Here is a 15495-nt window from a genome sequence, read left to right as displayed (position 1 = left end):
AACTTTGAAATCAGCAACATTTGTATTTTAAACCAATGAATTTTCATAGAAACACAACAGAAAATGTTGGTCAGAAGTATACGATGCTCGTTAACCTCAACCGCTTCAGTCTGTGTCTGCTCACAACCACAACAGCAAGGTAAAAAAAAGTTACTTCTGAAGTCTTAATTCTCGACAAACATTAATACTGTAATTTTAATTAATAGATACCTATGTAAAAAAACCAATTGACAATTAAAAATTAAACTATTTTGTCTCAATAATCCAGTATCCATACTCTGTATTTTTGCAGTACTCTTGTATTTTCTTCCCTTATTTTAAAGAAATTCTCTATTCTTCCATCACATAAAAGTTGTCAAAAATCCAAATCTGCTTGAGCAGAAACTGTATAAGGGTTATAAACTTCATATCATTTGGCCACACACTGTTACTCTCAACAGCAATATATGTAAAATGAAAAGGTAGTCTAATTTAGTTTGCACTCACTGGGATGAGGAACTTAGCAATTTTAGTCCCAGCAGCAAGGGATTTTGCTGTCTCTTCCTTACTGAGTTTACTTAGGAAACTTTTTAAGTTGCTGTTGTTTTGGGTTAGAAAAGCAGTCAAAATTCCTCTTGCAATGGCTGTGTTATCTTCATTTATTTTTGATGAAGGATTGTTCAAAATCCCAACACGTATATGACTGCTTGTTTTCTGCAAAGAAAAATACAGAATAATACACAATTTTACGGTTCCATCTGCTGTTACCTCATGTATTCATACCTGTTATAACTCTTGTGAAATGCCCTTAAGTATTTAATTTTTCGCAGCTATTTGTCTTTAGAACATCAATGCCTAATTCAGAACTTCAACTAGGAGTAAAAATGTTATTAGCAAGGATTTACCTATTCTGTAATACATATTTTAAATAGATTTTTTTTTTTTATAGAACAATTGCTTTTGAGCATTCTGCAGAAGTGTATTTTTAACAAAAGACATACACAAGTGTTCATTTACAGACTTCAGAACCGGTTTTGTAGATGTATTTCTATTTTTCAAAAACCATCAAACTAAGCATAAAATAAATAGAAGAAAAATTATCCACTTATCACTTTAATCTTAATCAGCAGGAAAGTCTTTCACTTGCTAAAATCAGTGATGCCACTTAAATTTTACTAGAGTGATGATTCTAAGGTAGGATCAAATAGCATCACTAACCGAAGAAAAGGTAAATGGACTCTATTGCAGTAGAGAATAGAAAAATAAGGAATGAAATCACTGGTATTCAACATATTTAAACAGCAAACTTTAAATTGCAGCCCTTGAGAAAAGTTTTGTTAAAACACTTATTTGAAAAGCTTGAAAATGCGTGCTTTAAACTGTTCCTGAGAAGTGTGCTCCCACTGGAAAGACGACATTAGGAGATACATGGCAACCCAGTCAAGGGAAGTTCTTATTCTCCTCTACTCGGTACTTGTGAGGTTGCACTTGGACTGCTGTGCCTGGTTTTGGTCTCCCCAGTGCAGTAAGGATGTTGAGATGCTGGACAGGCTTCAGCAAAGGGCTACCAAGATGGTCAGAGGCCTACGAGGAGGCACTGAAGAAGCAGGGCTTGCTCAGTCTGGCAAAGAGGAGCCTACAGAGAACCCTAAGAGCAACCAACAACTACTGAAGGGGGAGTGCAAAACATGACAGGGCCAAACTCTTCTTGGTAGTGGCAAAGAGTATAACAAAGGGTAATGGTCACAAATTTTGGCCTGGCAGGAAAAACTACTCTAGGAAGGCAGCGCAACACCAGAGCAAGTTGTCAACGGAGGGGATGGAGTCACTTCCTTGGAGGTTTTCAGGACTCCTTCAGAAAAACCTGCAGCTGACCTGATCTAATGATGGCAATAATCCCACTTTGAGTGGGAGGCTGAACTAGATGACCTCCAGAGGTCTCTTCCAGCTAAGACATCCCTAGTTTTTTCCAAATGAATTAAAAATATGTTAGTAGTTTTCAAAATATTATATATTAGCTGGAATAGTTGAAAGTGAGCTCCCTTCAGCCACCTCCCCTCCCAGATTCTTGCAAGCTTTTCTTCAAATGCTGATGGCAAGTCATGCGCAAGAGGTGTCTGTCCCAGTTCTGCACCTATCAGAAATTCTACTAGACCCTGACCCGACAGACAAAAGGGACTGCAAAGGAGTAGAGAATCTCCATACAAATCAACTGACTTTAAAAAAATTACTATGTTTTTGTCTTTTTGCCATGAAACTCAGAAATCACTAGACCAAGCAGTACATGAGGTTTGTCTAAATCAAATCTATGAATTAGAACGAAGATAACCAATTAAACTGCTATTTTATAGAAGATACAACAGAACTTATTCAGAACGGCTTTTTCTAATGTTTTTCCTAAATTCCCTGCACTAACACATGGGGACTTGCCCAGTTCTCACATCCTAGTTGGGAGTTATGGCATATTTTCCCCGCTGAAGGGGGAAAAAAAAATGAAACTACAGAGGGAATACACCTGTCAAGCTTGGGTCACAGATCTATCAGTCACATAAATGAAATTTATTCCTGTAACAAGGACTTGTACTGCATATTCTTCTTTGTGTTTTTTTAAGCCTCTTTTTAAGACATATTTGGTATCAGACGCTCCCTGCAACATACCAATTTTATAATTCCCTTAGAGCGATTCCTGTTTCATTCCTGACTGGTAAATCTAGATGTTTTCCCAATTTCAGTCTAATTACTCTTCTAACCTCCCCAGAACTGAGGGTTTTTTTCTCATTTATATTCACATGACATTTACTCATATACTTTAAATCCTATTATTAACACTGAAGAACTTAAAATTAAGCAAACTCCTAAGTGTGCATGAACCTCCTAGCATATTAAAATACAAAAAAAAAAAAAAAAAAATAAAAAAAAATCTATCTCAGAAGCATATAAACAATATGTGGAAAAACGGTCACTTCATGGCCACAGCTATGCCATACAATACAGGAGAACACTGCATAATGGTTCACACCAACAGGCATTATCTTAACTTCCTTGGCCAAGGTAACATGCTAGGTTACCTCATGGGAGAAGGTCTGTAATTGGGAAGAAATTCACCCTTTTAATGCACAGCGTCATAGTTTGTCTCCTGCGTCAGGAGTCCACGAACCAAATGATCATTTATAGGCCTGTAAGATGCCAGTGCTGCAGGAGAGTAGAGCAAAATGAAAGCACAGTCTCGTAAGTCTGCACCTGACCCACAAAAAAAATATTGTTACACCTTTAATTAAGAGTATAATTTTTGAATGTGCACAGTGTTGTTAACAACATATTCATAATAATTATTTTAATAAAAACTGCTAGAAACTCACCAGGTGTTTCAAGGCATTAGAAAGCAGTTGTCTCCCAGCTGGCTTATCAAAATCAGCAATAATCCAGATAGTAACAGCATATAATGCATCTTCATCTGAAAATTAAAGATAATCCCGCTTTACATTCTGGAGGATCTTCTCATGCGTAATGAATAATGAATTATTTCTCTTTGAGATTCTGAAGTTTATGTGTATTTTTGCTGACTTCAACTATAAGACTAATCTTTGCCACATCAGAATCTTTTGCCCTCTGAATTGAAATAAAATTCTTAGGAGGTAACTTACGTTAATATGAGAGTCACTAAAGTAGCCAATCTATTGTTGTACCACTGAAACGAGATGGCCCTACATAATAAGCTAGCTCCAGTTAACAAGACCTGCTTTACCAGACATTTCTTGTCAACGTTTGATGGCAAGCTGGTTGTATAGCCAGAAATGAAAAGAATTAGTTACAAGAATGCATCAGTTAGGCCATTCAACTTTCCCCAGCAGCAAAGGGAGAGTCCTTCAGCCAAAGGCAGGACAAAACTTACCATTTCTGGACACAAACGGGAATATACCAAATACAGTCCAAAGCAAGTAAACTACTGTATAGGTGTATATGCAGAAAATTTCCCTTTTTTCTGGTCTATAGCCTCCTGTTCTTTATTCTTCATAGAAGGGCAACAGTACATGAAAAATTCTGCAAAATTATCTGTAGAAGAATATCAGTCTACTCAGGTCTATCATATATCCCCTAAAAGGTAATACATATAGATGGGAATTTTGCAAGGTTCTGGTGAGATTCTAGGAGGAGGTTATTATTAAGCATTGCTGCAGTCTAGAGAAACGCACTGGGGACAGAGATTTGAAATGTAGATTCCAGCTTAAAGGTTATGGGTTTTACACAAGAGATCTGAATCTTAGAAATGAGCCTACAGATTGAAAGCCAGCCATCATTTGACAACTAGCTGGGATGTCCCTGTTATTGTAGACAGAGAATCAAAGAGAGTCAAATAATTTTATTCTAAAGAAATGTAAGTATATGGCATTTCTTTCTGATAATGGAATAAGTAAAAACTATGTTAATACCACATAAACATTACTGAAAGAGTAGCACTTTGTTAACAGGATTCTTCTTTCCCTTGATGGACTGATGTAAATGAGCAATCGTTAACTGTCTATTCCTAGAAGTTAACAAGGTACAGACTATTGCAAAATTCCATGCAGTATTATGCTGCCACTGTTGTAATTGTAATTTCTTCTAACTCCAAGGGAAAGTGCTTGCGTATGCAATAAGAATATTTTACATCAAAAAATATTTTAAGTGTATAAAAAAAGTGTGAGTTTTAGCAAGATAAAATATATAAATGAGCAATAATCCATCAGAACATATATATATTTATTCTTTTCTACAGAAAGACAAAGCTTCAGATATCAAAATTAAAACAATCTAACTAGAGGAAAAATAGAGATACTGAATGCTAATAAAAAAGAAATAAAATCACTTATTCCTTAAATTGCAGAAATGGCTAATTTTGATATAGATATTACAAAGACTATACTTTCTTCACTTGATAATGCTGAAGAGTCACTTGAAAACTGAATATACTCTCTTTAATATCCTCAAGTAAAACCATATTAGTATGAAAACTGAGCCTGTTTTCAAAGCTGCAAAAGTCTTGCAAAGTTTTTTAACTTCATGCCTGTAAAACAAAAAATATCTAACCATGACATCCATCCCATTTCAAAACTACAAAATCTAAAATAACTATCCTGTTAATTATAATTTATGTATATAATATTAGGATATGATCTGGCTCCTGAAAGAAGATGCTGGGATATTGGGAAATTTATTTATTTACATGGGATCCTTGGGATACTTACTTACTTGGGATAATTTACTGGCAAATTTCAACAATCTGTAATATATATATATATATATATAACCCATACAGAAAATGAATATACCCTTTTTTGTTAAATACTTCATGTTGTCTGAAATTACAGCACTTTTATCTTGTGAGTCCAAAAAGGAGAAAGTAGAGAAGTCTTCCACATCAAATGGAACTGCAAAATGTAAAACACAACATGTTACGACTCTAAAAAAAGGAAAATCATAACAGCCAATCTGAGAAAAGTAGTTACCAGTTGTGGATCTGAAATGTATGTATCTTCTTTCTGCACCAAGAATAGTGGGGTTTATACGGGAAACTACATTGTGCTGATCCATAAGAAAATCCATTGCATTTATATGATCATTTAACAAACCCTATAGTAGTAAGAGAAAAAAATTAAATCTGTACTTTTACAGTTTCAAGACAAACAAAGACCAAGTATTTGTACAATCTTTCAACTGAGCTTAAAGCTTCTATATACATCAAGTTATGGACAATGTCAAGTCAAAAACGTATAAATATAACACAGATAGTATTTCAAAATATCAGATACACATTTTTTTCAATGAACAACTGCAGTACATTCTCAGTTTCTGGTTGAAAAATTCCACATAATTACTATATGCTTAGTTGATCCTTCAATCTTGTAGAATCTAAATATACTGTTTCAAAATCATGACCGCAAATTAATGTAATTTTAGTTGTGATATTATTCATTTCAAGCCATCTCATTATAAAATATTTAATATATAAACATGACTCAATTCACTGCGAAATATTTCATCTTGCATTCATTCAGAAATGTTAAACATACCATGAACACTGCCCTCTGGAAGAACCCAGTGGCATCAATAATCCTCTGAAGAATAACTGTCTCTAACTCTGCAGCATCCATCTCTTCTCTGTTAAAGGGCACGCCATTAAACAGAGCTTGAGGCAATGGACCCAGGCCAGTCTTTTTATAAAAGGTTGCTCCTGCCTGATCATATCAAAAACATCACAAAATTAAACAGACTGTGGCTGACTGTAGCAAAAAATGAAACTAATATCAAGAGACAATGAACTCTAATCTCCAAGCACTATTCACTGTCACGCCTTCTCATGAGTAGCAAGGACAAAACAGGAAACGTTTGGAAACCAAACAGGACACATGGGACTCATTTCTCAAATAGAATGACAAAAGAAATTATAGATCTATACATGGTATTTTAAACTTTTGCTTTGTCATCTTGCTGGGAAATATTACTTTATTTTGCTTAACAATCTTAGCAAAAAAATATTAAGTAAATAACATTGGAGAAGGACCTTAAGACAGTCATAGTTTCAGGTGGATTGACCTAAACCTTTTCCCCCAAAAAAGCACCCCAAATAAACCTCAAAAGGCTTCTATGTTCAGAAGCCAAGCCTTATTTGATAAGAAAGCAGAACAAGCTAATTTTTCCTCAAACAGAGAAAATTCCATGAGACAAATAGAAATAAAAATGTGTTGTAATTCATTCCCCCTTTCTATTCCGCATCCTTTCATGTTTTCTTTCAGTGTCACTTTCTGGATGGTTACAAACTCTATGGCAGTTTCTATGTGCCCAACTTTCTGTCATCCCACTGTCTCCTCCCTGATCTTCATCACAGTTTCATTGTCCCTGCTTGTACAGGGGGCTTCCTTCTTGCGGCTCTCTTGTCTATTTTTCTTCCTTTAATACTCTCTGTGGGAAGCTTTCCTCCCCTAAGCGTATCCAGCTGTTTCCAGGGCAAATTCAAACTGCCCTTCTATATGAATTCTCCATGCAACTCAGTGAGGAACAAGCAGCGCAAGGCTAAGAGCACCTTTTTTTCTGGCTGCCCAGATGCACCTTTTTAAAGGAACATAATATACATTATACAACAGATTTTAAAAGGAAATAAATAAAATGGATGGCATGTGTCAGAAGCACAAGATTGTATAGATAGCATGGCTGAGGACACACAAAGGAAAACAGTATTTTTATATATATTTTAGGAGAAAATTGTCTACATAATCAATTATAGATAAAAATATGTCTTCTCTATAGCCTTTAAATCAAAATCCATAGCTGTCTTTCCCAAAGAAAATTATAACCAGAAAGCACAATTAAAGGAAACAATGATTCGCCTAGAAGACAGCCTTGAGCTCCTCACCCAGAAGACACAGGTAAACAATTTCTGCAGTGTGAGAGAGACCCCTTGACATGCTTACTAGAAAAAAACTTGTGCTCCTGAACGCAGCAGGCAATAGTAAATTTTAATAGCGAGAGTAGTAATGCAGAAACCCTTTCAGCATTTCCACTAGTGACTGAATGGTAGCTAAAGAAAAATTTCACTCAAAGATACTGTATTTACTTGCTTTAACATTTAGCAATCTTTCAGCTTAGCAAATGCAATAGATTGTGTACTGCAGTATTTCTTACCACTTTGCTCTCAACATACCTTCCTCCCTTCATCGTATTCAGAATGAACATCTAGTATACTCTGAACATCAGCATGTGGGTATTCGCTTCTAAGAACATCTTTCACATGATTTACTGTTAGAACATTTCCATCTTTCACTTCACGGTACATCTGTAAAAATTAGAAAGAAAGAAAAAAATGTAATGAATTGTCAATAATAATTTATTAAAATTATTAAAAGTAAATAAACAATAAAAGTAAATATCATCTTTTTATAGTCCTCTAGTAAATTTTATATCTGTATACTTTTATATTGCTTTTATTGCTATATTGCAGCTTTTATACTGCTTTAGTAATTATCACCATTGCACATATGCACAATTTTTCACCAGAGGACTGTTCTGATTAATCTATTATTATACCCTTACTCTAAATCTGAAGTGGCAAAGGAAATACACTTACATGACCTGAATGTGAAAGGTTATTTCTCTCCACCGAGTAGAGAAGGAATCTAAATTTTTACCATAAACTACTGAACCATGGGTAGTTATCTGAATCTATATGGGATGAATCCAAGCCTGAATTAGTCAGCGATGCTTTTTCCTACAGGGATAATTCTTCTTTATCAATGCTATTTTATTTCATAGCTAAGATTTGATTACTTTCATCAAACATACAAAAGAAATTTGAAGGGAAAATTATTCAATCCGTTCCTTTTCAAACAAGGAACAATACATTTCCCTCTATAGCTCTGAATATCTCAAACCTGTATTTTATTGATTCTATTTTTAGTATCTTCTAATTATATTTATCATCCCCTCCTTTTTATATGATGAAACAAAGTAAATAGAGGACACAACATTTTAAAAAACACACTACAAATTGGTATTTTGTGATCTGGTCATGGATAATAGCCATGCATGTGTGTCAGCTCCTAACACTTGTGGATTTCTATTTCTCTTCCAAGGTACTCCTAGTTTCTTCAATTCCTTTCATCTTAAGCTCTCTGAGTTTGTCCATGACATTAGTTTCTAGGCACTGAACAGAATAATAGAAAACAAAAGTAAGAAAAAAAATGTTATGCATAAATACTATATTCTCTGATATAATTTTGCCTGCAGAGTCTTCACCTGGACTGCTCACTTTATTTCCCTCCATTCATCTCTGAAATTCCTGTCTTTACATGAACCTGCATTGTCTCACACAGAAAACCTGTCTCATTCACTAAATGCAAGCCTGGAATATTTCTGTTTTCTACACCCATGAACAGCTCAAGCATGACCAAAAAGGAATCCATCTTACTCTGTTTCACTTTCTACACTAGAGAACAACCAAGGGTTTTTCAAAGCTTATAGGATTGCCAAAGTGATATTAAAATGCCTGTACTCCAAGAGATACAGAACACAAAGACAGGCACATCATATTAACACAAATAATACAGAATCATTTTTCACAAGAAAATACTAAAAGCTGCAAGGCATGCATCTAACCTTTTCACATTCTTGAAGAAAGCCTGTAGATAGGTAAAATGACAAGAGCAAGCTGGTTTCCGGAGCAGGAAAGTATTTCTGCAAATCATTCTATAGCATATTAATGCTATTCATGTTTTAATACTTTACTTCCATGTAAAGTAAATGCAAATGTATCATGTTGTCACAAGGGAGCAAAATCCTAACTATATAGAAAAGTAATAAGTAAGGAAAAAAAAAAAGTGATTTCTTGTGAAAGAACTAACATTAATTATCGAGGTAAAGGCTTGAGAGGTGTCAGATTCCTCTGCAATGTAATTAAAAGTTCTCCAAAGAGCTATTCCAGCATCTTCATTTCCATCAATTTCTTCTTTTGTACTTAAAATGAAAACAAATCCAATTCTATAAACAAACAAAAAGAGATCATACATTTTAAAAGAGTATTAGTTTCACACACATTCTAATACCTAATGAACAAGATGTTTGTGTTCAAGTAATCTGTCCAGCAGGTAGGGATGAAAACACCTGTACCAAGGTGGTGTTGCCATGACTGCATATGGTGACACTGAGGATACCAGCTATGCAGTCTTCATCAGATCTCCTAGATTATGCTTAGGTTACCAACTATGTACTGATTTTGGATATGCCTTTTCTACCATTCAAAGCTGCCAGTAATTAAAATTTCTCTGAGTCATTAGGATTTACTTACAGTCCTTTCCGTCCTTACCTGTCTGAAGGTTATGACATTCTTTACATTCCTGCCATCATCTCTTAACAGCTTAAGTCTTTGTTTTAGTCTGGGCATTGTGTGTTTTATTTTTCCTGAAATGTGTGTCTTGAGTAGCTCCATGTAGACATGCTGGGGTCTGGATGTCCTGTCATCAATACATGCCATTCTTACTAGCCCTTCTCTTGCCTTTTTTACCTTCTGGGGCTTCCCCACCCTCACATTGCCATTCATTTTCCATTCACGCCAATTTTAACACATCTACTACAATTACCAACATTTCCAGTAAATGAAAAAAGCCCTAGAAATATGAGGCTTGAGATGAAAAAAGGTCCAGAAAACTCCTAGTGGAGGTGGTATTTTGACACCGTCTTTGTGAAAAACAACCTGCATTGACCAGGCCATACTATCTTTACAGCATAAAGTGTAACAGAGATTTGGTGTTCTACCATAGCAGGGGAAATTCAAACCTAAGAGCCACTTGTTTGTCTATACAAAACATTTTGATTAAATGGAGCATCATCATTTGCACACATAACTCATGAAGATGTCACCGAAAGGTTTGGCACATGCTCCAGAAACCCAGAAGTCCAAGATAATAATGTGAAGATCCTGTTTCTCCAGGGAACAAAGGCTTTGGGCAACGAGACAATCTGGTCAAACAGACTGCAAATAGTGGCACAATGACTAAAGCATAAAGTCCTTCACAGATTGAAGACCCAGGAGAGTTAAAACTGAAGATATTTGAAGTTATATTCCCTGCTGAGAACACATAAGGATCCTTCTGGTCTCTACGACACTACTGGAAAGGACTTCTGATCATTACAGTCAGTTCCACATCTTAGCTGGTACAGGAAAAGGACAAGAAAGATCCTTCTGTTGAGTGAAGTGACAGAGCATGTGTACATCCGTAACTAGAACATAGAGATTCCCAAGAGGAGAAATATATGCCTATTCATGAACACAGCTGCCTGCATTAAGAGGTGAAGACTAGGAAGGCAGATTCTGCCAGACACCTGGAATTTTGTGAGTGCAAAGCCATCAGAACCCTTCTAAGGATTTCCAAGCCTTCCACTGTCTGGTAACAATAAATTTTCCTAGAAGAATAGATGCCCTCCCCTCCAACCCCTGCACTTCAACATGAAACCTGCTTGTATAATGGGAGAGAGGAATGGGAAGAAGATGGCCAAACCCAGGTATTTTTATGAATCAGAAATGGAGATTTTATGTGAATACATTGCTGTTGCAGCAGTTCAGGGATCAACTTCACGTAGTTTTCCAGAACACATCCTTGAATCATCCTGAACATCTGCAGCTAATGCTATCCATACTAGGTCTGCAGCAAAATCCTCTACCATTAGCTGTCACTTCTCCCAAGACAAACTCAACAGTGCACAAAAAAGCTGCTCCATGAAAAATCCCTACCGAAGCAGCTGTTCAACTTTGTTCTCCTCTACATTTACTTTTTAGCAAACCTACAGGTAGGATTGTCTCCAGCTGCCAAACTGCAAACAAAACCTCTTAATAATGTGCTAACTGGCCTACACAGTCACAGCCATCTATGAAATACAGCTGTATAAACTGCTGCCTATTCCTGACTACACATATGACAGCACTGGATAATGTTCTATATGCAGCAGTTGGTTCAAAGATCGAAAACTATGCCAACTATCAAAAAGGGGTGAATTGTAAAACAGAACAAGGGAATTATAGTCTTTCTAAACGAGTACCACAGAGACTCAAAGCTGGCTTCTGCTATACAAAACACTGTGCAACTTGCAAATATTTCCACAAAGTGTACAGCTCCATCATAGCTGCTACAAGAAGATGAGAGACCTACTGATCTCATGATACATGAGAGCTACTACAACAACATGACAATCTGCAATGCTGAGCCCATGTTCCAGAGGACCTTCGTATTTACAAGCGATAACTCAATGAGTTGATTTAGGAAGTCAGCTTTTCATTTGGATAGGCACTTCACATTATATATTTTAAAACTATTAAAATGAAATCTGCCATATCAGTATAAAATTGTTTAGACAGATGTTCAGGACAAACAGGTGTGCATCAGATCAAAGGACAGAGGGAAGTAAGAAATACAGCAAGTTTTCTAAAAAGATATAAATAATAATTAATGCATAAAGATGCACCATGTTCTACAATTAATTGCTTTTCCCACTTTTTACATCTCTCATTATTGTAAATAACTTTTCCTAAAGTCTTGTGTCATTGGGGTGCCGTAGGAACAGTCAGCAAATCAAAATACTATATGACAGTATAGACCCCATGGCTTGCCCACATCTTGAATACTGTGTACATGGCTGTTGCTCTCATCTCAGAGAAGTTATATTAAAACTAAGAAAGTTCAGAGAAGGACAACTCTGAAAACAAAACAAGCTTTGGAACAGCTTCCAGGCAAGGAATAACTAGTAACCTAGGGAAAGAAATGACTGCAGTCGAATATGGCAGAGCTTTATAAAATCATGACTGGCATCTAGAGAGTGGGGGAGACTGCTTAGTCTCTTTCCCAGTTATAAGAGCTACAGAGATAGTAAATGAAGCTATTGAAAGTCTGGCTCAAAACAAACAAAGCAGTTCCTCATACACCACATAGTTCAACTGTGAAAACACCTGGAAAAGGATACTGTGGGCGCCAAAACTCTACATGAATTCAAGGGGAAAACAGAAAAGTTTATGGAAGAGAAACCCATTGAGGGTTGCTAAATATTTAGAAAATATATCCAGGTCTGGAATTGTTTGATCTCCAAATGCGCAAAGGCCAGGAAAATACTCAAAAGTACCTGGTCACCCTGTTCTTTTTATCATACCTAGGCAGCTCCTTCTGACTTGTTGCAGACAGACTGACCTAAATGGGCCTTTAGTCTGACCCAGTTTGGCTGCACTTATGCTGTTATGTATCAGAAAAGGCAAATTAGGTTCAAGACTATATTCTCCTCAAAGACTGAAGCAGTATTGCCTCCCAGGTAGTGACAACAGTGGAAAAATGCACAGATAACTAAGATCTGTCCTCCATTACATTTTTGTCATTGAAGGATAAAAACAAAGAAAAACAAAACAATGATAAGAACTAGTAAAATTTTAAAGGAAAATTAAACCCCTGTAATTTATGGAGGAAACAAAAAGCCATTTCACAGGAAGACTTTAAATATTTACCATGGAATTTATCTTGCTGAACCTTCGATCTAGTTTGGACACCCTTCTCCTTTTATAAGCTGTGGAAATAAACAGGCACTTCTGAGAGCAATTCATTTTTTCTTAAAGTAGGCATCTCAGATGAACCAGATTCTTCCTCAGAAGTGTCTCTTTCTCTTAAATGATGACTAGTTCAGACTCAGACAACTAATTTTTAGAAATTCAAAAGCTGGTGAGGATAATCTCGCTTTGGACTTTAAGTACTGACATAAAACCAAAATTAGGTAAAGCAGCCTCAATTGAAATAACTAAATTCAAAAATGCCTTCCAGTCATGTTTTACTTACAGAATATTTTGCTTAGAATGCAACTTCACATGGGCATCCAGTGGGACTATTTGACAAGATAATTTTTTATCAGACTTTTGCAGTTCATTTTCCACACACTCAGGTACGTTATACCTTGCAACCTATTTGTTTAAGAATACTTAATACCTGAGTAAGCTTAACACAAGTGGGTAACCAATGTGTCTTATTAGAATGTTGTTGCATTGGACTTCATTTGAATTCACATCTTTGCCAAGCAGAATAGAAGATGAGGAAGAAAAAAGGAAAGCAACCTTCTTTTAAGACTTTTCTTCAAGACTTTCAGTTTTCCTTACCTAAGTGGTACATTATGATGATAGAATAATTCTGCCAGTTTCATATAATCACCTGTGTCTTCTTGGACAGGATCAACAAAAAGTACCTAAGAAGAGAAAACATATTATACAGCCAATATTTATTCGTGATGTCTGTTTTTATTTTTTTCAGACATAAAATCTAAGGTAACTACAGAAAATTCCAAAGGAGCTGTGCGCCCCAACTGTTTTAAATTTCCTAGAGCATTCATTGTAAGAAAACATTAAGAGTATAAATGAAAGTAACTTCAGAATTAATGAATTTGGACCAAATACTGAAAACAGGATTTAACCACTTATTAAACTTCAAACCAAGTGATATCACTACTCTCCTTTGAAAGACTCTGTGCCAATACTTTGTTTTTATTAATGAACTTGATATTTAATTAAAGAGGATCTAATGGTGATTTTTCTACCACTTCTTTCAACTAACTCTCTTCTGTTGTGAAAGCCAAACTAAAATAAACAAACAGAATATATTGACTTAAAACTTTAATTAAAAAATGGAGCATTGGGAAAGAATTCTTCCTTCCTGTCTCACATATCTTTGGCTTCACTCTTTCACGTATTGTAGCTTGAAGTGTAAAATCAGATCTTTCAGGCATTCACAGAATCTAAAACTGGGATCTGTCTGCATAGGTAGATTGTACTTATGCAGATTTAATTATGACATTGGTACCTTATTTATTCAGCTTTGCACTGCAACTCCCCTTAGAATTTATGATAATTTTGCTAGAGTAGCTGAAATGCAGCAGAATAATTTTAAAAATTTTGAACACTCCCTCCCCCTCAAATTACAGTTAAATGATATGTTGTAGATTTCTATAATATAGCTGTTATATACATCCATGCCAATATTTAACCTTGAATACATAATGCAATCTACTTCATATTGCACACATCTTACGCTTCATTATAAACATACATTTTTTTATTACATATTGCTTGTATTTTGGTTGCCTTTTTATATACTGAACTTCATGTCACTTTGAGTGACTACATCAGCGGACAAGGGAAGAGCTACAGATGTCATCTATCTGGACTTCTGTAAGGCCTTTGACATGGTCCCCCAAAACATCCTTCTCTCCAAACTGGAGAGAGAGATAGATTTGATGGATGGACTACTTGGTGAATAAGGAATTGGTGGGATGGTCACATGCAGACAGTAGTGGTCAATGGCTCAATGTCTAGATGGAGATCAGTGACGAGTTGTGTCCCTCAGGGGTCCATACTGGGACCAGTATTGTTTAATATCTTCATCAACGACACAGACAGCGGGATCAAGTGCACCCTCAGCAAGTTTGCAGATGACACCAAGCTGCGTGGTGTGGTTGACACATCTGAGGGACAGGATGCCATCCAGAGGGACCTGGACAAGTTTGAGAAGTGGGCCTACATGAATCTCATGAGGTTCAACAAGGCCAAGTGGAAGGACCTGCACCTGGGTTTGACCAGCCCCCAGTATCTATACAGGATTGGGGATGAGGAGATTGAGAGCAGCCCTGCAGAGAAGGACTTGGGGGTACTGGTCGATGGAAAGCTGGACATGAGCTGGCAATGGGTGCTCACAGCCCAGAAAGCCAACCGTATCCTGGGCTGCATCAAAAGAAGTGCGGCCAGCAGGTCGAGGGAGGGGATTCTGCCCCTCTGCTCTGGTGAGACCCCACCTGCAGTACTGCGTCCAGCTCTGGGGTCCTCAGTATGGGAAAGACACGGACCTGTTGGAGCGGGTCCAGAGGAAGGGCACAAAAATGGTCAGAGGGCTGGAACACCTCTGCTGTGAGACAAGGCTGAGAGAGTTGGGGTTGTTCAGCCTGGAGAAGAGAAGGCTCCAGGGAGACCTTATA

General features: G+C 36.5%; 1 protein-coding gene across 2 annotated transcripts in view; it reads right to left on the bottom strand.

Annotated features, from left to right (window-relative positions):
• UGGT2 (UDP-glucose glycoprotein glucosyltransferase 2) overlaps positions 1-15495 on the bottom strand; it is a 92467-nt gene that overhangs the window by 38493 nt on the left and 38479 nt on the right. For both annotated transcript variants that reach the window (XM_052785763.1, XM_052785764.1), the window contains exons 14-21: positions 13631-13716; positions 9354-9489; positions 7658-7789; positions 6030-6194; positions 5466-5589; positions 5289-5387; positions 3339-3433; positions 487-693 (exon numbers count right to left, since the gene is read on the bottom strand). In XM_052785763.1, coding sequence (XP_052641723.1) covers positions 487-693; positions 3339-3433; positions 5289-5387; positions 5466-5589; positions 6030-6194; positions 7658-7789; positions 9354-9489; positions 13631-13716 — 1044 coding nt within the window. The remainder of the gene's footprint in view (positions 1-486; positions 694-3338; positions 3434-5288; positions 5388-5465; positions 5590-6029; positions 6195-7657; positions 7790-9353; positions 9490-13630; positions 13717-15495) is intronic.

This window comes from Harpia harpyja, chromosome 4, assembly GCF_026419915.1.
Source record: "Harpia harpyja isolate bHarHar1 chromosome 4, bHarHar1 primary haplotype, whole genome shotgun sequence".
Taxonomy (NCBI): Eukaryota; Metazoa; Chordata; class Aves; order Accipitriformes; family Accipitridae; genus Harpia; species Harpia harpyja.
Note: the sequence above shows the minus strand (reverse complement) of the source record. Positions and strands in the feature narration are given on the sequence as shown.